The sequence below is a fragment of the Gymnodraco acuticeps genome, unplaced genomic scaffold (assembly GCF_902827175.1).
Source record: "Gymnodraco acuticeps unplaced genomic scaffold, fGymAcu1.1, whole genome shotgun sequence".
Taxonomy (NCBI): domain Eukaryota; kingdom Metazoa; phylum Chordata; class Actinopteri; order Perciformes; family Bathydraconidae; genus Gymnodraco; species Gymnodraco acuticeps.
In genome coordinates, this window is record NW_022990951.1 from 244484 (window position 1) to 269759 (window position 25276).

The 25276-nt window shown below is 39.2% G+C and overlaps 1 protein-coding gene across 3 annotated transcripts in view; it reads left to right on the forward strand.

Moving 5' to 3' along the window:
* The first annotated feature begins 755 nt into the window (after positions 1 to 755).
* LOC117558719 (enhancer of polycomb homolog 1-like) overlaps positions 756 to 25276 on the forward strand; it is a 47733-nt gene continuing 23212 nt past the window's right edge. Inside the window, exons 1-3 of one of the 3 annotated variants that reach the window (XM_034235077.1) lie at positions 756 to 1046; positions 5420 to 5509; positions 22200 to 22359. In XM_034235077.1, coding sequence (XP_034090968.1) covers positions 22260 to 22359 — 100 coding nt within the window. In that variant the 5' untranslated portion in view covers positions 756 to 1046; positions 5420 to 5509; positions 22200 to 22259. Of the gene's footprint in view, positions 1047 to 5419; positions 5510 to 8083; positions 8499 to 22199; positions 22360 to 25276 lie in introns of those variants that run through there. The other 2 variants (XM_034235076.1, XM_034235075.1) reach the window with 2 other exon arrangements.

Sequence of the window (25276 nt, forward strand, 5' to 3'; positions counted from 1 at the left end):
CTGAAAAAAATATTAATTGAAATGTAAGAAGTACAATTGCTAATTAAAAGTGCTGCCATATTCTTGTTATTCTTGGTAAACATTTGCTAAACTTTGGTTTAAAGTCAGTCAAATGCACTTTGTGAAAGTGCATTTTTCCTAACAAAATGTATTGAATACCTTTAGTTACTTTAAAGATCTGGATGAATGATGTGAAATATAATCAAGTGTTAAATCAGACTTTAGTTCCACCTGGAGTAAATCCACCAGCTACCCTGCAGTATACAAAGTCCTTCAAACTAGCTGCACCTTCACCAGCTTTGAGAACACTTTCATGATCAATCATTATAAAACATATCATATATATTATTCTGAAATGGACCAATCTGCACAATGACTACTTTTACTGTCGCTACTTTCACTATATTTTGATGAGAATACTTTGGTACTTTTACTTGAGTAACATTTTGAATGCAGGACTTTTAATGTAACAGAGTATTCTTACACTCTGGTACTTTTACTCAAGTACAAGACCGGAGTACTCTCGCACGTACATTTCAGAGATTACAAGTATAGTCACTATCGATTTGAAATGTCTCTAGCGTCTTTTTTATTTATTTACAGGATATAGTGTATGTATTCAGCCAATCACGTTGCGTTTCAGCCCTTGTGGAACGTGACGCCACGATCCCTGGCATCTCCACAAGCTGATTGGTGGCTTCTGTCGCCCAATCAGAGGCCGCGTTTCACAGCAAAGTTGTTAACCCCCAACAGTAGCACTTTGGTTTTTCCACCTCTCTAGTTTCAGCCTGCTTTGCATCGACAGGAAAACACAAAAACGCTGTTTGACGAGGTGGATATAAAGCAGACAAGCGGCTCTCCCTGGCCAGGATATCAACTACCGTTTTTGTTTCTTTATTTATTATAAAAGACAAGAACTAGCTTGTGTTAGTTGCGTGTCTCTCTTGCTTAGCTGCGTCGTGTTGCGTTTTTCCCCCAACTTGCAGAAATGTTCCCCATCTGTTTTTAAAAAGAAATCCCTCAACGTGTGCTGAAACATCGAAATGGTGAGTACATTCTTGTCGCTACTGTTGTTGTTTTTTTATTATTGTAACTTGAGTCGATGCTCGGCAGAAAGGCCCCATCGTGAATAGTGTTTTCTGGCATCAGATGATTTCATACACGCAATCAAATTCCTGGCTGGTCAGCTGGATGCAATTCAACACAAAAAAACTTCCTCATCACTATGTCAGCCCTTTGGAGAAAGGGAGGTCGTGATGTCGACAGATTAAGTCGAAAATACATGTTTTTAATGCATAAAAACATACATGTAGATCACTAGTTGTTGCTTTTATGGCAGAAGTAAAAACTGGCTATCATGGAGAGATAACATCAGCAGGAGGTGGAGCTAAAGAGTGGATGAGGGCTTTTTTTTAGGGTTATTTTACATGATTATGTTTTTTTTGTATCATGTTGGTTTGGAAATGTAACATTGTTGGATCAGAGGCTTAGGGTGTGTAGGTAAACAGTGCCAGGCAGATACTGTGGTGTGTGAGGGAACTGCTTGGCCCTGAATCCCTCATATCTCCTGCATTACTGTAACTCACTGTAGATCCCTCCTGAAACACACCTCTCCCTACATGGGCTTAACAATGGGGGGAAGATTTAAGAAACAACCCCCTTTTTAAAAACAAAAGATGGATTTGGGAAGCTCCCAGCTAGGGATAGAGCTACCTCATGGTGAGTTGTAGTGATTTTAATTCAACATTCTTCAAAAATCAATTTAAGAACACAAGATTAGCTGAAATTCTCTATATCAGATCAATAAAGTAAGATTTAAATCCTAAAAACTGCAATAAAATGGAATTCCTTTGCTTGTGTCAGCTTTCTGGGTAACCCCACCCACATGGGGCATTTGTAGGCTTGCACAAAGTATGAATAACAGTTTGCTAGGTTGAGATGTTCTATGTGTGTTTTACTTAGCATTAAAGGGTTATATGTCAAGTTCATAAATAATGATTTGGGAGTCTACATTATTTCTCCTTTTTTTATGGTCAGTCAACATGATTTTACATTTCCTGAGGTGTGTTAGGGAGCTGCTTGGCCCTGAATCCCTCATATCCCCTGCATTATCTACCGTAGATCCCCTCCTGAAACACACACCTCTCCCTACATGGGCTTATAACGATGGGGACGGCTTCACATCATCCCCTTTTTTTTGTGGTTGTAGTTTAAAACTCTTCGAAAATCCTGCTTAGAATACCAAATTAGCTCAAATTCACTATCAGTTCAACACATTTTTAGATGTAAATCCCAAAAACTGAAACAAAAAGGGGATTCCTGTGCTTTCCTGAGATTGTGTCCACTCCCTGTGTGACCCCACCCACATGTAGATATTTATGAGTAAGTGTGAGGTTTAGAAGAACAGTTTTGCTTTAGGTTGAGATGCTCTATTTGTAGATTGTGTTTTACTCAAGCTCATAATAATTCATTTGAAGATTGGATTATTTCACCCTACGTTTGGTCATTGTGTGTAATCATACCGAGGCCTTGGCTTCAAACTCCAATGCTTGCCATTTTAAAATTAGGCTGTTAATTATCTGCAAATTAAAACATTTTCAAGGCATTCCTCAACAATACAGCTTAATAGCAATGTCATAAAGGGAAAAACTAACCCCAAAATTGGGATGTATCACAAAAGATCAATAGTATTGACCTGAATTAAAAACGGTTGGTAAGTATTACAAATTATTCTCCTGGAGTTTTATTTGCCTCGACATTCATTTTACTGCTTTGCATAACAGAAATCTTTCCTGATAAACAAAATTCAACCTTATTTAGTTGAGTGAGCGTTACAGGTCAGACTCCCTTGAAGACAGGTAACAGTTGAATTGAAGGGAACTGTAGGGTCTCAGGTTTAATTTTAAATGTTGGTGACCTCCAGAGGCATTCAGGTTCCGCTGTTTACGTTGCACATATTTTGACTTAACAAGATATGAGCCATTTTCAGCGGCTTTAGTCTTCAAGGTTCAAGGTTCTTTATTGTCAAACTAACATAGCTACAGAGTAATTATGTCGTTGAAAATCTTAGGTCACAGGCTTCTCCAACAATGCAACACAATAATACAGATAAGCAGACAATATTAACCAATATTAAAATATACTATATTAAAAGTGCCAACGACAGCTTGCTAATTTGCTGACAATAGAGTGGTGCAGTGATGACATATTTCTATAGGCCAATCCCAAATGTAGCATCACAATGGGCTTCCTCAACAAAAAGCAATGGGATGATTTTTCCATTGCTTTTTGGATACTTGCAGAAAATAAGATATGTGGCTAATACATGTTTATGACACTTTATTCAACACCACTTGTATAAAGGTTAAAGCATAAATGCAATTGCTAGAAGTTAATAGCGAAACTGCCATTCGACCTCTGCAGCTCATCCAGAATGCAGCGGCTCGTCTGGTCTTCAACCTTCCTAAATGTTCCCACACCACTCCGCTCCTCCGCTCCCTTCACTGGCTTCCGGTAACTGCTAGAATCCACTTCAAGACAATGGTACTTGCGTACCATGCTGCGAATGGATCTGGCCCTTCCTACATCCAGGACATGGTTAAACCGTACACCCCAGCACGTGCACTACGCTCTGCATCAGCCAAACAGCTCGCTGCACCCGCACTGCGAGGGGGACCCAAGTTCCCATCAGCAAAAACACGTGGGTTTGCTATCCTGGCTCCAAAATGGTGGAATGAGCTCCCATTGAAATCAGGACAGCAGATAGCTTACACATCTTCCGGCGCAGACTGAAAACTCATCTCTTTCGACTCCACTTCGAGCGATAGAACTATTAACAAAGCACTTATATACTAATAAAGGACTGGCTTACCTAAAGCCAGTTGAGTAGCACTTGAAATGTTTGGCTCTATGAAGCCTGATGTACTTTATGATTCTGTTTTCTTCAAGTTTGTATCTTGTTGGTCGAACGCACTTATTGTAAGTCGCTTTGGATAAAAGCGTCAGCTAAATGCAATGTAACTTCCAACAGGAGTCATTTGGGGGGGCTCTTGGGGAAAAAAGGTTGGGAACCACTGCTTTAAACTAACCACATGGCACCCCCGCTAAGCTTAAGGCCTTCTCAAGTTCGGCCTTATGACGTTTATCAGTCTCATTTAGGCAATTGTTAGCAACCACCGTTTTCAAGACGCCGAAACGCCTCAGACGTTATGGGGGTATAGGTATGGGGTATTTACTGACGTATTTGATCTCATTGAACAAAATAAATCTTGTTAGCCTGTTCTTACCAAACCATATTTCAAGCATCTAGAACCAAGAACTCATTTCCAGTTATTGGACTCATTCCTGCACCACTCTATGCGTAACTGTGAATTGTCAATTCAAATACGACTACAGGGTAGGGCTGCTCGATTATGGCAAAAATCATAATCTCGATTATTTGGGTCAATAATTGATATCACGATTATTAAAAACGATTATCCATTTACTTTGAAAACATCAATTTATTGGAGAAAATGTGAACAGTATGTTTTTAACAGTTGATTACCCTGAACTTTAAGTATAATTTAAAAATAAATGTAGTAATAAAAAAATTATCGTTTTATTTCGATTACGTTGTTTTCGTAATCGTTGCAAGCCATAATCGTAATTGCGATTTAAAATATGATGAATTGAGCAGCCCTACTACAGGGCCTTTGCTTCATCATATTCCCCTTTATTTCTATATTATTTCCTACCAGCCTGTTGTGTATCAACTTCACTGTCATCCAGGACTTGATTTTTAATTGGCATCATATTATGTATCCCTTCTCCAATCATGTTGCAGTATGAAAAATGGTATTCCCACGAGATAAATTATATAATCAACTAAACTCAATACTAATTCACCACACTAAAGAGTCCACTCAGTGAGAAACCTATAAACACAGCAGGTGTGGTCGTTGCAATTATAATCAGGTGGTCGACTTATGTTTCCACTTTGCTCCCCCCATACAACCCTCTACTAAAAAAAAGTTGAAATCTCTAAATCATTTCACTTGAGTGAAGGGGCTTAGGGCTGCTCGATTATGGCAAACATCATAATCTCGATTATGGCAAAAATCATAATCTCGATTATTTGGGTCAATAATTGATATCACGATTATTAAAAACGATTATCCATTTACTCTGAAAACATCCATTTATTGAAAAAAAAAATTGAACAGTATGTTTTTAACAGTTTATTTACCCTGAACTTTAAGTATAATTCAACAAAAAAAATCGTAATTGCGATTAAAATACGATGAATTGAGCAGCCCGAGTGCCACGTGTGTTTTATCTTTTCCTGTAACAAAGCCGTCACTTCCTCTTTAAAGCTTTGTGTTATGGTGAAAAGGTCCCAAAATGCGTACTTTTGGCTAAATGTTTTTGTTGCTTTCAGGTCATCATGATGCCATCAGTGGATTTAATAATGAAAAGTGACCCTCCGTTCCCCTGGGTGGACCCTGGATAAACAAAATGTCATCAACAGGTAAGACGTTCTAATGATTCTTACAATATTGATACAGCATGAATTATCCTTCTAGATGTCTTTGGCTTTTGTTGTGTGGCATCAATTCTCCCAATCCATTGGGGTTTGCTGGAAATACCCAAACTGCATAATATAGCTGCTTTTGGGTATACACGTTCAGGAAATGTTGTGTGCAGTTTTGTCTGCTTTAAAACACATGTTGGTGCCCTGATATTTAACCTGTTGCACCAGAAGAGGGCGACAGTGTTGAGGTGGTGAACATGGAGAGGTTTACCTGGGATAAACATTCCTCCAAAGCTGTTGTAGAGATAGATAAGGTTCTCTGGGTCCGAGTAATCCGGTCATTCCTCTGGTATTTTAGGCGTTGGCTTGTGTGGATAATGTGGAGTTTGTTACTCCTACCCCTGCTGAGGATTTGTTTAACACAAAAGCATTAACACATTACCATCATATAAGGTAGTATATTAGTAAACTGGAGAAGTTTGAGGCTTTTTTACTGCTAGAATGTCAGGGTAGTCGACTCGTGTGTTTATATATCAATAACTAAAGCATGATTTAAAAAGAAAAGTTATAACACAGAATAAACTTGGACAGATGACCTTTTGATTTCTCATGATTTTAAAGTTCTAATAATAAAATACATAAAACCAATTACCATAAAATAATAATTCAGAGTAAGGTGGTATTTTAACTTGAGGCTCTTATTTTACTGATAGAACTTTTAGGGTAGTATTGTCTCATAAAGGTATTTTTATTGGTCACATTTCAACATTCTTTTATATCAATAACTAAAGCATGATTAAAACGAGAAGTTATAAAACAGAACACATTTGAACAGATAACCATTTGATTTCTCATGATTTTAAAGGTTTAATGAAAGGCGTAAAATCACAAAAAGCATAAAAACAATCATAATTTATATATAACAAATAGTCGATTTTTATTCAACTAAAGGAAAAAGTTGATTTTTTTTTGACAGAATTGTAGGGAAGTTGTGTGTACTGTATTATAATGCAGGGTATCCTGAAGTCAGATGTAATACCTTTTTTAAGACCCTTTCCATACATTTTAAGACCTCATCGCCCCTTCGAGTTTTAACCGGTTACATTGACACACTTCACCTCACATTGACTATATACAGTATTGATTGTCCTTCCTCCTTATCTTCCAACCATTTGGACGCAGACTTGCATTTCCCCATAACGATGTTGTTTAACAACCGGCGTAAACGGACCTTCGCGCTATCAAGCAGTGAGCGTGCGATGTCCTGTTCAGATGACGTCAGATCCAACGGGATGCCATCAATAAACTTCACATAATCACACTACACACCTACGCAATGATTACATTCAGGCACACTGTAGAATACAACCTCTTTGGACCATTCATATATATTTATATACTGATTTATCAACTTGTAATACTTTTTAAGACCCCGCGGACACCCTGTAATGGTATACTATTAGTCACATTTAAAAAAAAGTGTTTTTTTTAAATAATATCACTAAAGCATGATTTTAAAAAAGAAAAATTATAAAACTGAATTAATTCGAAAATAAGCTTTTGATTTCTCATGATTTAAAAGGTCTACTAAAAAGTAGAACAAGTTTGAACCTTTTCTAGAATGTTAGGGTACTGTATTTATTAAACATATTTAAATAATATATTAAGGATTTACGCATGACGAAACGAAAATGAACACAAAGGAATAAACTTAGATGGATGATCTTTGGTCTACTGAAAAGCATAACACTAATTACCATAACATAAATATTCAAAGTTATAGGTAAGTTTAATTTGAGGCTTTTTTGTACTGCTTTATGTGTAGGGTAGTTAGCCTACTGTAATTAATTCCTAATGGTAGTATGGTTTAATAAATACTAAAAACATGCCTAAAAATAGAATTAATACAATAGAATAAAAATTGATATATAAGCTTTGATTCCTCTTTATTTACTACTGAAAATCAAATGTGGCTACAATGTTACTGGTGTTTAATATTACATATGTACTGCAAAGTCAATATGTGTGTTGTATGCAAATAGGAGCAAAAGGTATGCCTTTCATTACTTGTTTTTGTTTTACACACGTAAATCAAGCCTTTTTTTTGTATTCATACATTTATTACTTTGATAATTTGTTTGGCTTTTATTAATTGGGATCTACTTATTTTGTATAATGTTTTTTTATCCACTTTGTTTATTTTTGGCTTTTATTAATTAGTATCTACTAAATGGAGTATACATTGTAAGTATACTTATTTGTGTATTTTTGGCTTTTTATTAATTAGTATCTACTTATCTAGTATAATTGTATTGGATCTACTTATTTGTTTATTTTCCTTTCTCATGTTTCATTAATGTTTAATCATTAATTTAGATTCTCTATTTTTTTTTTAAAACAATATATATATTTCCGCCTAACGGTAATTGCAATCATTAATATATAAGTGTGTTTGTAAAGCAGTCAGTTTGCCCCCCTTCCCCCCACCCCCGCAACGCGCAAGCGCTCAGGACCGTGTGGGAATGGTCGGTCCGCGCGCTGGGGGTTGGACCGCTGCGAACGAAACAGAGCAAAAGAGTTTTAAATGTCCGCCATGTTGTCCATGGCGCACTGAACCAACGGTAGGGAGCGGAGCGTCGGAAAAAAACAGTCCGAGAGAGAGCGACCAAGATCCGGGCCCTTCCCCCGGCTCCGTTGGCGACGCCCTAAATACAAGCTTTACAACGTTAGAGTAGAGAAAACCGCACAGAAACATCCATGAAAGCGCCACTCGGTACCGTTGTGAATATCAGGAGATCCGATAGGTTTATATTGCATCTCGAGTTGTGAAAAAATGAGTAAATTGTCGTTTCGGGCGCGAGCTCTGGACGCTACCAAGCCGCTGCCCGTGTTCCGTTGCGAGGATTTACCCGACCTGCACGAGTATGCCTCCATTAACCGGGCCGTGCCGCAGATGCCCACGGGGATGGAGAAAGAAGAGGAATCGGTATGATTTATTTAAAAAATGTTGAATTTATGTGGTTTATTATTATTTTTTAAATGAAGCGTCCCTCCTTTTTTTTTTCTTCTCTGCGCAAGCTTTCACACAAAATGGCTGCTGTTTTTTCTCAGGAGAAACACGACGGAATTCCGTTCTAAACGGACCGTTTGTGTGACGGTGGTTATTGTTATGGTTACACGGGGATATAATGTGTGGTTTTTGGATGAGATAAGCAGGTTTGCTCTGCTTTATTTGTACGTGAGGTGGTTTTCTAAGTACAAAGGAGTCATGTGACTTCAGCAATTCCGACATTTTGTCTCCTGTGTGTCGGGACGAGGCCTTGTGTTGGCGTAATTGCAAAGGACCAGGGCAAGGGGGAGCTAGTGATTTCAGATTATATGTGGCATCTGTGCTGCGAGCAGACAGAAATGTCAACACTGCTGCCATGCATTGAGGGGAAACTCAATTCAAACTCAAATAGCTTTATTAGCATGGCCATATTGACATGCAGTGTTTCCAATTATTTTTACAGTTACGACCAGTGGTTTAAAGTCATTAAGTATCCTTACTATCAAAATGCTGCTGTGACAAAATCATTTCCGAACTTGGGATAAATAAAGTATCTATCTACACTACTTAAGTACAATTTTGAGGTACTTTACATCAAGTATTTTCATTTTTTGCTGCTTTGTACAGACATGTCAACACTGCTGCCGAGGGGAAACTCGATTCAAATTCAAATAGCTTTATTGGCATGACATACAATCAGAGGTGGAAGAAGGACTCAGATCTTGTACTTGAGTAAAAGTAGAAGTACCAGAGTGTAGGAATACTTTTACAAGTTAAAGTCCTGCAATCAATATGATACTCTAGTAAAAGTATTGGCATCAAAATAAACTTAAAGTGAAAATACTTATTATGCATAATGGCCCATTTCAGAATAATACATCATGTGTTTTGATTAGATTGATACTTTTATTGATCCTAAATTGAGGAAATGGTTTAGTTACAGCAGCAATGTGATCGGGCAGTGTGTGTATACTTTTACTTCAATACATTCATTAATACCTTTAGTTACTTAGCAGATCTGGATAAATGGTGTGAAATATAATCGACTCTTTAGTTAACACCTGGAGTAAATTCACAAGCTACCCTGCAGTATACAAAGTCATTAAAACTAGCTGCAGCTTTGATGACACTCTAATGCATCAATAATAAAATATGTAATATTCTAGAATGGTCCAATCTGCAGAATGATATTAGTGATGATTGTGCAGGATAATGCTGATAGAAAATTCAAAAAAACATTAATACAAAATAATGATTGCATTGCTTTAGTGCAGGTCATCACAGCTATTAAGCACTTTGACATGACAATAATATTCAGCGTTTGATGTTTGTTTGTATTGAGGCTGTGTTGTGATCTTCACTGTATTTAAATATTACTTTCATTGCAATGTAGCAGTGAGAGATATCATATTTAATCTCCCAGTCTTGCATCACAAACCGGCATTCACATATTTATATTATTTATTCATCTAAGTTGTCTTTACATAAAGTTGCTCTTGAAAAAAGGGTTGTTTTTCCCAGTATCTGTTACAACTCTCACTGTAACAGTCTCGCTGGTTTCCCAGTCTTGACATTGGATTTTCCAGATTAGATTGAACCACATCCAAATTCTCTTGCCACTGCACATTTTCAAATATACAAATTGTATAACTTCACAAGCTAATCTGGGAATTCATGTTCTATCCTTAGCGTATTATGATTTAGCTAGAGAAGGAGATATGTTGGCTCAGTTTAAGGGACGAATGAGTCATGTAAATAAACAAAGACTGCTTCCCGATTTTATGCCGAGTGTTTTGGTGCTTATCTTTTGGATGCAGGGGCTTGTTTAGAAAAAACTAGATGTAACCCATGGGGAATGTGTTCTTCCATTCATTGCATGACATTTATTTGACAACTTCTATCATTCTTAGCAGCACATCGGATTATTTTAGATAAGTATGGGGGGGGGGGGAGAGAGAGAGGCTGGGTTAATGCAGTAGTGGTTTTTAAATCTGTAAGGGCCCCCACCACTGGTCCTAACAAAGTGACACTTGGGGGAATATCAGTCCAGACTTCCCTGCCTGGTGGATGCTGTTGTTATTCAGTGCTTAGCAGCCAGTCTGGTGCTGGCTGTGTGTCAGGGGTTCAGTGTGTCAGATGGCTCAGCAGGCTGGCAGACCGGCGGCACGTGGCGCACGGGAGGAGGATGACGACGGGGGAGGGGTTGCAGTTGCTGTCACTTCAAAGTCTGTGTTGTGCTCAGCTGGAGAGCTCCCTTATGTAACCTTCATATTATCATAAGAGGTAGGCCAAGGCTTGCTGCAAATGCTCAGAAGTCTGCTTTGAATTTCTACGTCAGGTGTTTGATAGGAAATATGGTTTGAGTTATTGTTGGTAAAAGAAATGCATGACTCACTCCTTCAGCCCTTAATGTATGATGTTGTTGCTTCATTGTACCGCAAGTACATGTGTTTTTAGTTGTGCATCCTTGATTTTTAACTCATTGGCCCACACAGGGGGAAAGTGCTTGCCTGTGTAAATATTGCGGTTCATTTATTGTAATTGTACAACACAGAAATGCAGTCCCTTTATGCTTCATGCAGGAAATAATACTTTTAGTTGATTAATATTAAATAAATCCTCTTTTGACCAGTTTTAATATTTTTCTTTGTTTAGAAACAATAAGTAAAATTCACTGATTCACGCTTTTTTGAATGTGAATATCTCTAGTTTCTTTATTCTGCTAAAAAGTAAATGTATTAAATCTCTTTGCGTAGTGGACCAACCGTGACCTTGTTAAAGACATCATCATGTGCTTGAGGTGGCATGGGACCCCCCTTTTCCACAGTTTCCAGATATTTCATAGACCCAACAAACAATTGAACTTATCAATTAACCAAGAAACAAATGAATCTGAGATTTAATAAAAGGGAGTTCTTTGCAGCCCTACTCCACGCTGAGCTTATCGCAGCCTCAACCACATGGACGACCCGTTCAATGTTGTGGTCTGTATGATGACAGTGTGCTATATGTGGTGACTCTGCTAGTAAACATCTGTTCTGAAACACTAGTAGATTTACACCTTTCATAATGCCAGGGATTCATTCAACTAATTGCTGCTGTCCTGGGAGCATTGGATGTACTGGACAAATGGAAGAAATCGCAGTCATCATGTGTTTATTGAGACCAAACTTTAAGTTGCATGTTATAAGTATGATGGCGATCCTCGTCATTTTATTGTGATCTTAGACTCGCCTTTGTCATTAGCAGCGTTGAATGGATACAGACCTTTTTAATACGGCCACTTTGCCCAGTTCGAGACACTGGGATCATCAGGAACCCTATAGTTAACCCTATAAATTCCAATTTTTTTATTTCTGCAGGTCACCCTTGAAAAAGAGATCTTTTGATCTCAAGGGGCTTTCACCTGGTTAAATAAAGGCTACAAACAAATGTTAAGTACAGGGCCTTAACAGTGGTTGCCCTAGGCAAATATTTTAGCTGGTGCCCCCCCCCCCAACATGCAGACACTCACTATGACTCGCACATGCATGCACGTGCACGGTTGTGGCATGACCACCAAAACAGAAAGATATGGACACAAGATGTGCGCAAATGTATTTAGTATCCTATCCCTTTGAATATGATTTAAGTGGGGGGGGGGGACCTAACCTCCGCTAGGTTTTTTTTATATTGAAGTTAAAAGCATCACTCTGGTGCACTTTGAGAGCAACATTAGGAGATCTATGGATACATATGAAACAGAACTGTAAACAGATTTTCTTTTTCTTTATGGATATTTTACAAATCACTTTCCTTTTAAACTCTATTCTTGTTTATTAATAACTACTTTATTCTCTTATTGTTTTACAACTATAATGATCATATAAAGGTGTGCCTTTACCTCCCTGAGCTGAGGTTATCAGAGCCTCTCAGTCTTTCAGGAGAGAGCTCTCTAAAACTCCCCCCCCCCCCCCCCCCCCCCCCTCGGCCACATACACAGTACATTTCAATGTTAATAAAAGCGCACAGAAGCTGTATACGTTTTTTGGGGGTTTGATTTATTTTAAATTAACACAAATACAACATTAAAACCTATAATTGCACACAAACCATTATATAAAAAACTATTTCACATAAACCTCTGTTTTTTGCTGGGGCAGTTCAACTTGATTTGGGGGGGTTTATGGGTTTGCTGTACGCAATATAGGCGTAGTTCTGTTAGTATAAGATAATAAGATGTACTTTGTTGATCCAAAATCAGGAAATTGTGTTATGAAATAAAAAAAGATATATTTGTAACTTTTTTTTCTCCCCAATTTTCGGCGCCCCCGATGGGTTAATGCGACCTTAGCATTCGCCTATACTGCCTATGCCAAGGGCCGGCCCTGGTTAAGTAGAACAGAAGTTACTTGGAGGAACCCTATTGTGCTCCTTTTCTGGTTCACATTTGTATTTAGTGCTTTTACTGTTTTCATGCTTTAATCTCATTCTGCCGATGCTGCATGCAGAATAGTGGTTGACAAATTGTGAAACAAATCCTCTGACATTGTGGTTTCTTTTTTAACTTCGCCCCGCTCGACACTTGGCTTGATTTCAGAGCCTTAAATATGTCGGACAGATTTTCCCAGTGAAAAACAGGCTGTGTGCTACATTAAGCCTCGCTCGTTTGTACCGTTTTACTCTTGCCTTCTCCTTGCTTTTCAAGGATCATTGCTCACCATTGCATGTGGTTTTGTAATTTACAGGCAGTGTGTGTGTAGCGTGGCTTTACTGAAAAGCTGTCATCGCCGAAACTCCCTCGGCACGTGCGGCTTGTTTGTTTTGAGCCAGGCACTTTGTCTTATGTTTACGTTTGGGTGAAACTGAGGTCAGTGTCTGCGGCCCTGCTGGGAGCCCACAGGCATCTGTTGTGTTTTCCTCTTTGCCAGACACCGTTCTTGTACACACACACACACACACACACACACACACACACACACACACACACACACACACACACACACACACACACACACACACAATAAAGAGCCTCACACTCTGGCATACCACCAGTTGCTCAGCGTGTGACCTTGCTGGATGGAAATGTAGGGCTGTCACCTGACCAAAGTCTCTGCAGCCATCATGCTGTGAAAGTGAAAGTTGCCTCGTCAGCCATTCCCCCTTTTTTATTCCACTGTTGACAGTTTTATATTGATGTGAATGTGCGCAGGGAAATTAACACCAGTCTTGAGGCAAGTTTTGCAATCTATATCCTCATACGGTTTGCAAGCTAGGCAAATTAGTTGGCACTGCTGAGTTGTGGAAACGCCAGAAAACTTTGTACGGGTCCTGTTTGGGAGTCATTGGATTTTCTTCAAAATAATGTAAAAGTGGTCCTTTGTTCGAGATTTTCCTATGCTGTTATACACTACTTTTATCATTTATATTAAAGGGGCCCTAATGTGCCTTTGGGGTTTTCCCTTTTCTGTAATGTGTCTATAGGTTTTTGTGCAAAGACTGGGGGAGGGAGTTTCTCTCAAGCTAACAGCAGTACGAGGAAAAAGAAAGACCGTTTTGAGCATTAAAGCATGTCATGTGAAGTAGAGGTTTGTGGGATGGACTTTTTTCCCCTCAATTTATGGCCAGTAATTTAGGGCTGCACTTTTTGGAAAATTTGCAATTATTTCTGAGTAATATTGGGAATCACTTTGCAATTGCTTTATCAGAGGGAATCATTTTTTTCATCACTTTATTCTCAATCATTATGTTGAAATGATAATTTCTTAAGATGATCTGTACTAAAGGATTAGGAAAGGTTTAGGGTTATTTTAATTCTGTAGAAAACGGTCTTTATGGCTTCTCTCCACAATGACCTTTTTCATTTAATTAATGTTTATCTTATTTGATCATTTTGCTCACATTTTTACCTATGTTAATGTCATTTATTCTTTTTTTATTCAATCTAAATGTTCAGGAAACCAATTTCCCCTTGCGATTATCAAAGTATTTCTTATTCTTATATTTTCTTACCAAATATTGCTCTAAATGCGATTTGGATATTGCACTACTCCATATTAAAAGATGAATCGTGCAGCCCTAGTTTTACATCACAGTGATGCAAAAGTTGACCTACTCTCGTTACAGAATTATTATACCCTTACAGAAACTCCTTTTATCCACCATAAGTTTAACCGCAAAAGTTTCTCAATTCATGATCAGTCATTTGTCCGCCTGAGCCGAAAGCGCATTGTCATGGTTGCTGTTAATTTCCCACGAATCTGCTCACACTGGTTATTAGAAACCACCCTCTACCGCGTGGTGCATTAAACCGCCTTGTATGCATGCGTCCCTCGACAGCGTTACCCAGCAGCCCTTGCAGCTGTCCGTCATGTTAAGTGGCGTTTACAGCGAGAGTGAGGAAGGTGGAGGAAGCTCGGCCTGCCTCAGCAGACCTGACGGTGATGGATGTGGTGATTTTACAGGGCTATTTCTGGACTCTTGTGCGTATGTGTGAGAAAGCGAAAGGAAAAAGCTATCAACTAATGTTCTGTATTCTGACTGTTCACCTCAATTGAAGTCTACTCCAGGAAATGGCCGGGAAAGTAAACAAACGCATTGCTTGATTGGGTTTGGCAGCCTGCGTGTTTTCGCTCAAGGCCATTTGATTTTTATGAGTTTTTCTCTTATTGTGGAGAAGCCCGAGGACATTGAGGCGGAGGTTTTGGCATTCGCCTATCGGGGGAATGATTCAGTGAGAATTCGATAGGAACATGAAGGTTTTTGTGAGTGTACATTCATAGAGGGGGTCAGAGTAAATGCTTTGGGTGAAAGTGTAAGCGTTGTGAGCTTCGTATCTAGAAGCCTTAGGGAAGCACTCAAATAAAAGTGCAAGGCTGTCCACAGCAGCGTCTCCAGCTACATCCTCAGAACAGATGGCACTATAAAGCTCCATGAATGTAAAATACAATCGCTTGCCTTTGGTACCACAGACCGTGTTGAATAGTGTTGCTCCCTAAGCCCAAACGTGGTTGATTATCAGTTGCTCTGGGACTCAAAATAAATGTAATACAGGCTGAATGTGTTTTAAAATCACAGCATAATGTTGTTCTGAAGGTGACACATTATAAAGTTCACGTTTATGCCTCCGTGGCCGTTAACGTACTCTTTTCTTTATGTTAAAGGGCTTATTAAGCTAATTTTCAGGTTCATATTTTGTTCCTCTACTTTTAGCATGTCTCCATGCTTAATGTGCTGCAGCACCTCTTTTCACCCTCTGTCTGAAACCAGAGCCCAGTCTGCTCTGATTGGTTAGCTCTGATGTGATTGGTCAACAGCTTAGATGTCCCGCCCCTTAACACGTACAGTATGTCGGAGCTACATAGTCGACCGTAATGTTTGAAAACTTGTAGCCGACTGGCTGAGAAGCTTGTATTAAAACTAAACCCAGCTTCCATTGAGCTTGAAGCTCGGTGGCAAACAGCTTACATAAATGTCTCAGCAGAAAATTCTCCATTGATATAACGGCGCGGCGCCGTCTGACTGCGGTTTGTTGTTCACAAATTGCAACTTTAAGGCTCACCACAGGATACAGTGCTTCTTTATTGCTGTTGTGTTTAAAGTAGGTTCTGAATTATGTTTTTCTCTATAAATAACTATTACATCTCGGTAATACAGTTTGATATTGCATACTGAACAACATAAACGGCTAATGTTTCTCTTTCCATTTGGAAATGAATTCAGAGACTTGTTGGTTGGTAGGGAAACACGTGCATTGAAGCAGCTGTTGGCTTGTATGTTTTCTATGAACTGACTGACATGTGTCACCAGTTTGATACTTGTGTATAAGTAATATGAAGACCTCTTTGTTTGATTTATTCCAATTGTGAGATGTACAGGGTTAGTAAATGAATAGTCTATTTGGTTTGTCACAGAGCTTTACGCAATATTCACTATATATTTATTATCATAAAATATGTATCAACATATACTGTATGTGTAGTTGGGGTAAATGAATCCTCACCCTTTTGTTAAACACTCCTACCAATCAGTATAGAAGTCATTTGAAAAGCTTTGCACACTGGGGCTCACAGGGCTTTTGGGTAGCTAAGCTAACAGATGAGATGTAGAGAGTAGAGCTGTCACATAACCTGCAAAAAAGGAAGCAGTGACTTGTGTCGGTTGCAGACCTGTTTTTATGGAGAAATCTCATTTTGGTGTAAACCCTAGAGAGCGCGCCAAACCAAAATCTGACCGCATATTGAAACTCTTCAATGTTGTATATCCTCCTCAATGTGTGTACTTGCGTTACACATCAGTGACTGTACCATGGCTGACTTGCAGTAAGCAAAGTCTCTTACTTTCCAAAGGACCACACTCATTCATTTAAAGCACACACACTTTCTACTTGACTCAAATTCAAAGGAGCTTTATTGGCATGACCATTTCCAAAACATCGTATTGCCAAAGCATGTTGAGGTGTTACAACTTACAAAAATGAACAAGATCACTAAACAATGAACGCTACATGTGACACAACAGCTAAACAAAACTGCCAACAATTACATGTACTCATAGAAAGTAGTGTTGTCACGATACCAACATTTTGGTTTCGATACCGATGCCAAGTCAAGAATTGCGATTCCGATTCTTTTTCGATACTTTTCTAAAAAAAAGGGAATAAATGTCTTAAAAAGTCTTAAATGTAATTATTGTGCTTTATTTCACACCATAACCATAACACAAACTTTTAAACAATGAGAACAATAAACAAAATAAATGACAATAATTCGTATTAAATCAAATTAAGCATCATCTCGAACAACTTTTTTGTTTTATAAAATATAATTTTTAAAATATTTTATTAACATGTAATAGTAATATAAATAATTATTGACAAAATGTATATTGCAGATGTTAGCCACATTGGTAAGTTAGCTAAAAAGATAGCCATATTAGACAGTTATCAAACTACGAAAACGTTCGTTTGTCACAAAATAAATTACACTTGTTTGACTTAGATCTGAGGGCTTGAGCTGAGCATGATGTAATTATGTTATCTATCACATTCGCTAACCTGTCTGGATGCCGGTCGGCGAGTGCTTAGCGAAGTCTGATGTGTTGGCTCCCTTGGTTTGCAGGGATCTAAAACATGTCTCACAGACAGGCCTCGTGGTGTCCGTAGGCTTGCCCTCGCTGTCAGAGATGTAGCTCAAATACTTCCACATTTTGTTTCTGGCATCTTTTTTGTCAACAAGCCGAGGCGCAGCGGCAGTTGCACTCCCACTTGCAGCCATGCTTCTCGCTTTCTCACATGCTCTGGCAGCTAGCGCGTGGCTGCGTGCACGAGAGAGGGGAGGGACTTAGAGCCTGCTTGAGAGGGAGGGGCTGCAGGCACGGCTGCAGTGCAGGGAGTGGAAGCAGAGCGCTGAACACACACGGCTCTTATTAAAACGGCGCTTTCTCACCGGAGTACTTTTCCCCGTCATTCTTAAAGTACCGATACTAATGAAACGGAGGAATCGTAACGTTTTTAACGGCAGGGTATCGCGGTACCTTTCAAGTATCGGTACACTAATAGAAAGTGTCATTCACTTTACCTACTACAGATATATAAAGATGGCGCCGGTAATGGTGGCTGCCGTTTCTTTTGCTCCTCTCCAGCTCTACTTTTCGTTGTGTGCTTTTCACTTTGTCCGCAACATACGAGCTATTATATTTTATTTACTTGCACTATTATCTGTTTTATTGTGTTGCACTGTTGGAGGAGCCTGTGACCTAAGATTTTCATTGCCATAACTACACTAGCTATGCACACATGACAATGAAAGCCTTGAATCTATTCCCTACCACCTCTTCCCATTCGCCCCGTGTTTCCGACAACCTCAGAATACAATAAATACACTCCTCCTCCCCAGAGAGAGATTGTACAGAGCCGCTTTGTTGACAGTGCCTGCCAGTGGCTCAGCGCCCAGAGGCTCGGCTAGCACCACTGACTGGGACCGCTCAGACAAGAAGAAGCCCGCCAGAAAACCAGTTACTCAACCCGTCTGCCGTCCTTCCTTCTGGGACATTTCCCCTAAACAGGCTTGGCAGCAGCAGCAGGCTTTTGTCACAAAGACGGAGGGTAGATAAGGCCATCGGACAGAAGCAGTGTCAGGCTTTAGTACTTGTGCTCCTGAGATGATGGTGATTAGATTGTTTGTAGCCTTTATTTAACCCGTCGAAAATCCCATTGAGATCAACGATCTCTTTTTCAAGGGAGACCTGCAGATGGTCACATCTATCCAGCTTCCATATTCAAGGATTCAAGGCTTTCATTGTCATGTGTACATAGCTACAGTGTAGATATGACAAGGAAAATCTTAGGTCACAGGCTCCTCCAACAGGGCAACACAATAAAATAGAATATAGTAGAAATAGTGCAGAATAGTCCATATACAAGTAATTTGAATATTGATATATATATATATATATATATATATATATATATAAGTTGCAGACAGATGGATGTTCTTTCAAAAGTTCAGGTGTTTAACAGTCTTATGGCCTGAGGGATGAAACTGTCATATCATTCTAGGTTGAATCAATTATCTTTTATGACCATGTTGATCACAGATTCTTTCACATAAAAGAAAACGTTTCCACTTTCTTAAATGTAAATAGCGTGACATGTGTTAGTTTGATTTTGTTTCACCTTGCAGTTCTGTTTATTCGCATTCAGGTGTTTTTCACAAGTCCCTTTTTAACACGTGCCCTCAATCCCTAATATGGTCAACAACACATCTTGCTTGAGGTCATGTGTAAACAACAACACATCTTGCTTGAGGTCATGTGTAAACAACAACACATCTTGCTTGAGGTCATGTGTAAACGGGAGCAAGGGCTGATATTCTGGACAATCTGTATCCCACCGGAAATCCTTATTTTTAAGTGGGAAATGGCTGTGTTGTGAATAGATAAGAAGTACTCTAATGTTTGTCAATGAAAGCGGCTCCATTGACGATATCGTTGACGTTGGACACTTTCACATAGAGCAAGCAAACCAATTACAACACTGCTGAAGACGTAGTTGCAATTATTTGACTTTAATGTATGTAGTGACTGTTTCTGATTCAAGAAGTCAGTGGAAAAACATTCCTCGCAACTTGTATTATATTCAATCCCTTATAGCGGACATAAGCAGCTCTTTGCCTCCCATGTTCCTGGAAGTAAGAAGAGACGTTTTCCACAGCGTAAATCTACATTGCATACCCCCCTCCTCCCTGCTTCTTCTTTCGTTGAGTTTTATGGCGGTGTTGAATTATCGCCTGCTGGTTGAACTGCCCCCTCGGCCCACCCCTCACCCGCATGCCATTCCAGTGGCATGTTTGACAAGGCGAAAGACGGGAATGTTCCTGAAAGCAACGCTGGTGTGAATAGAGAAGCCACTTGCGGTGCCTCAAAGGTCATCCCTGCCATTTACTGGGAACTGTGACAGAAGCTAAAGACGTTACACGATCTGGAGGACAAATGTTGCCCAATGTGTAACGGGATCATCGTCAGTTGTCTCCCTCAGTTAAGTTAGCTGGCGTGCATTTAAAACGTGGTGTTATTTCAGACTTAATAATACGATTCAGCGGGGGAATGGTTTGAATTTGCTTCACTTAAAGAGGCCCTATTGGGCTTTTTTTTTGTGTTATATAGGTTTGTGTGCATGTAAATGGTCTGCAGAGGCTGAAATCACAAAGTTCCCTTCAGCTGGAGTTTATTTTAATTTGGTCTTTATGGAAATATTACTTTGATTTCTTATGTTTATGTTAATCATATTATGAAACCCAAATAAACATGATCTTTTATTGCACAGTTTTACTTACGGTTTGATCACTTATTTTACTTCTATTTCTATTTTATGAATTCTAAAAAGGAACACCGGGAACCAATTTCTCCCGGGGATTATTTAAGTATTTCTAATTCAGATTTTAGGCTCTTTTTCTACCATATATATCGGTTCTGAATATAGTTTTATAACTGATCTAAAAAGACTTTCAACTGTGTGGCACTTGTTTTCTTTTGTACAGTTTGCAAACAACAAATACGCTTAAATGTAAAGAGAAATGCGCCATCTGTTGCATTGGAAGTAATTCAGTCTGCAGGTTAACTACTACTCCTCTTAGCGATACGCTTCCTTAATGGTATTTTTATCGGTTCTTTTGTTACTTTTTAAGGGAAAAAACTCATTGAGAACAGAACCAACACTGTTGTGTTTTATGTAATAAGAAATATTACATCTATTTTCGTCATTTTTATAAGAAACCCGGTAAGAACGGATAATATCGATACCACAGTCTTTAAGAATGTAGCCTGGTGCCTGTTTAAAGGGGACCTATTATGCAAAATCAATTACATCAGCATGTGTCCCCTCTTCTTCATGTCTCTTCTACATCAACATGTGTCCCCTCTTCTTCATGTCTCTTCTACTTCAACATGTGTCCCCTCTTCTTCATGTCTCTTCTACATCAACATGTGTCCCCTCTTCTTCATGTCTCTTCTACATCAACATGTGTCCCCTCTTCTTCATGTCTCTTCTACATCAACATGTGTCCCCTCTTCTTCATGTCTCTTCTACATCAACATGTGTCCCCTCTTCTTCATGTCTCTTCTACATCAACATGTGTCCCCTCTTCTTCATGTCTCTTCTACATCAACATGTGTCCCTCTTCTTCATGTCTCTTCTACATCACCATGTGTCCCCTCTTCTTCATGTCTCTTCTCCATCAACATGTGTCCCCTCTTCTTCACGTCTCTTCTACATCAACATGTGTCCCCTCTTCTTCATGTCTCTTCTACATCAACATGTGTCCCCTCTTCTTCATGTCTCTTCTACATCACCATGTGTCCCCTCTTCTTCATGTCTCTTCTACATCAACATGTGTCCCCTCTTCTTCATGTCTCTTCTTCATCAACATGTGTCCCCTCTTCTTCTTCACGTCTCTTCTACATCAACATGTGTCCCCTCTTCTTCATGTCTCTTCTACATCAACATGTGTCCCCTCTTCTTCATGTCTCTTCTACATCAACATGTGTCCCCTCTTCTTCATGTCTCTTCTACATCACCATGTGTCCCCTCTTCTTCATGTCTCTTCTACATCAACATGTGTCTCCTCTTCTTCATGTCTCTTCTACATCAACATGTGTCCCCTCTTCTTCACGTCTCTTCTACATCAACATGTGTCCCCTCTTCTTCATGTCTCTTCTACATCAACATGTGTACCCTCTTCTTCATGTCTCTTCTACATCAACATGTGTCCCCTCTTCTTCATGTCTCTTCTACATCACCATGTGTCCCCTCTTCTTCATGTCTCTTCCACATCAACATGTGTCCCCTCTTCTTCATGTCTCTTCTACATCAACATGTGTCCATGTCCCCTCAAATATCTCTCAGAGGGGCGTGGGGAGGGGCTCCTTATTTTCATCTAAAGTACTTTTGAATCAGGGCTGAAACAGAGGGGATTATGGGTAATGCTGCAATGATCTGTTTGGTGTTTGGAGCCAAACACTTCAGAGACATGTTCTGTATATATCTGAGAGCTGTAATATATTGATGAACAGTATAATATGAGACCTTCAATGCCAGTTTCGCTCCCCACCCTTACCCCTCAGTGGTCCAGGCGTCTCACCTCCACTTTTCTCTCTCTGCAGGAACACCATCTCCAGCGGGCCATCTCGGCGCAGCAGGTTTACGGAGAGAAGCGGGACAACATGCACATCCCGGTGCCCGAGGCGGAGAGCGACATCACGTACTACGAATCCCTCTACCCCGGGGAGTTCAAGATGCCAAAGCAGCTAATTCACATACAGCGTGAGTGGGCTTCCCTTAATTCAAGATTCAAGGCTTTTATTGTCATGTGTGCGTAGCTACAGTGTAGATATGACAATGAACATCTTAGATCACAGGCTCCTCCAACAGGGCTACACAATAGAACAGATACAATAAAAAAATAATCTAATAGAAATAGTGCAGAATAGTCTAGATACAAGTAATTGGAGTATTGATATATGAGTTGCAAACAGATGGATGTTCTTTCAAAAGTGCAGGTGTTTAACATGGATGTCTGTGATGCAGCCGAATAGGAACTTGTTGTTTCATTAGGTTGCAATGTTTTTTTTTGATTGCATTAGAAGAAACTTAGGGGGCTTTAGATTAAAATGGTACATGCCAATGAGTACAAGTGTATTTTCATTACATTTTGACTTTAACACGTAGTTTATTGTAAACCGTTTCCCACAGAGCTCTTATGATTACAATACGATGTTTTTCTAGCGTTTTGAAGATGGATAAGTTGGTTGCGGAAAGGCTTAAATAAAAAAGCCAATTAAGTGACTCCCGAGTCCACAGGTATTAAAAGGATCCTGTGGTTCTTTTTTGTAATCCTTTTAATGGCATCAGGCGTGTGTTTTATAAGCTTTTAATGAGTCGTCACACGTTTGTCAAAGTAAGTGGGTTTGTCAGAGTGCCCAGTTCAGAGAAAATGAGTTGGCTTCGTTGCTTAGTTCTGTCGCCGTGTTTGTGTCACAAAGGAAAGCCATTTGCGGTACTCTACACCATTAGTTGAACACGGCAATGACGGATGTTTTGTCCTGTCAAATTGCTTTCTGACTTAATTGCTCTAGGTCTCGACAGTGGGAAATGTGTTGAAAATCCAGTGTTGATTATTTCTAGATCTTGAAATAAAAAAAATGAAATGTGATTTAGTTTAGAGTTGGTTGTTTTAATGCAGCTGCTTGTTTTACATGGTGGCAGTTGGTAAAACAAGTCTGTGCACAACAATATTGCAATTTTGAAATGGGATACTCCTTAAAATGTATATTATTGGCCTCATCATGAGAACTGTAATTAATTGGTCAACTAATTGCGAAGTCATTCGTCAAAAATAATTGCGTATTTTTCGATAATATATATATTTTTTTTTTACCAAAAATGTCAGAAAATGCTTTTTTCAGGCTCTCAAACATAATTGTTCTCCTTAAATCAAATAAAGTGACTATATTTATGTGTTAAACGGACAAAATATCACATGTAAAGTCATGACCGTGGACCGCAAACTGGAAAGAGTTTTTTAAAACTATATTCCGAGGTTTTATAGACTAATCAATTTGACTGGAAAGTAAAAGGCAGATGAATCGATAATGAAATGAATGGTAGCAGCCTTACTGCTCACAGCTTGATGTTACAGTCTCATCAATAACCATATATCCTTCCTGTCACATTCTGTCGCCGTCATGTCAGCTTTAGATCGAATCAATTTGCTTGTATCTAATCAGCACTGAGGTTATCGTCTTAAAACTGAAGCAAATGCTCTCGTCTGTACGTTGTTTGCTCTGTAATTGTGAGGACAGAAGCTGTGTCCGTGTTCCTGCTGTGAGTTCTCCTGTTGAGACACGGAGATGAAATGTGTTTGAATTAGACTTTGTTTGACATACTGAGGCTTTAAACAAACGAGAAAACGTTAAAGCACAGCGAGAGGAAAAGCTTTTACATTCGTCTGTCTTTTGCGTCAGAAATAGGCTCGCAGTCCGTTAGGAAAGGGCAGCGAGTCACATTTCTTTGCATAAACTAAAAGGACATTAATGTAACTTTAACCGATCAGTGTTCATTATGCACGCATCAAAGCTGACTCCATTAAAGTGTCGGGTCAGCCATGTGTTTAGATGGGACTAAATGTACCACACAACAGGACATACTGTATACCGTTTGTTATTTCCAGTCAGTCGTTGTGCTTTCCGTCGCCTGGAAGGTTAAATGTGCTGTAATTACGTCTGATAATCATCTCGTGCACCCCTGACCTTCTGCTCGCTGTGCTGTACTCTGAAAACACTTATGTATTCCAGTCAAGTGTGTGCCGTTAGTCCTGTGTGGTTTAATGAACCGTTTATCTTCAGCAGAAAGGAGCTGCATTGAGCTTATGAGTTTAGATACTGCAGGATCAAGCTGTACTGCTTTCTGTGGAACATTAGGCCCCACTGTGTTTTTACATTCTCTCTGATAACAAGACTTGTCGTGTCGCCCCGAACAAACGCCGGTTTCATTGCATTATTTTACATATTTTAAAACTGCTTCTGAATACTTGATTTCTCTAATCGGCGGTGACTGTTTTCATTCATTATGATTCGGTCTGCAGACAGGGCCAACTGTTTTCATTGTCATTAAGTACTTGTACTGTTTTTAATATGCAGTTTGTCTAAACTGCTTAACGTAAGGCGTGCGCCCTCATACCAAGATGCAGATTTTCCCCCGTAAAATGTTAACGTGATGACAGAAAACGATATTTCTGTTCGTCGAAAACGTTATTCTTACTCCAAAAATATGAAAATAGTGTCAGACAGAATCGACAGCTTTGTTTAACGCATCTCCGAGTAAATACTGCATACATGAATACTACACTACTAGCTTGTAAAGCGTTTTGAGCACCAGAAAAAGCGTTATATAAATGACATGTATTATTATTATTAGGGCTGTCAGTCGATTTAAATAGTTAATCGCGAATTAATCGCACATTTTTGATCTGTTCTAAATGTACCTGAGAGGAATATCTTTCAAGTTTTTAATACACACACACTCATATGTTGATAAGAGTGTGTGTGTGTGTGTGTGTGTGTGTGTGTGTTATTTTAAACTCGATGCGCTCTGAAACTACGGGGCGGCCGAGAAAAAAAAATACACATGCGTTAATCGCGTTAAAAATAATTAGTGGCGTTAATTATTTTTTGCGTTAACT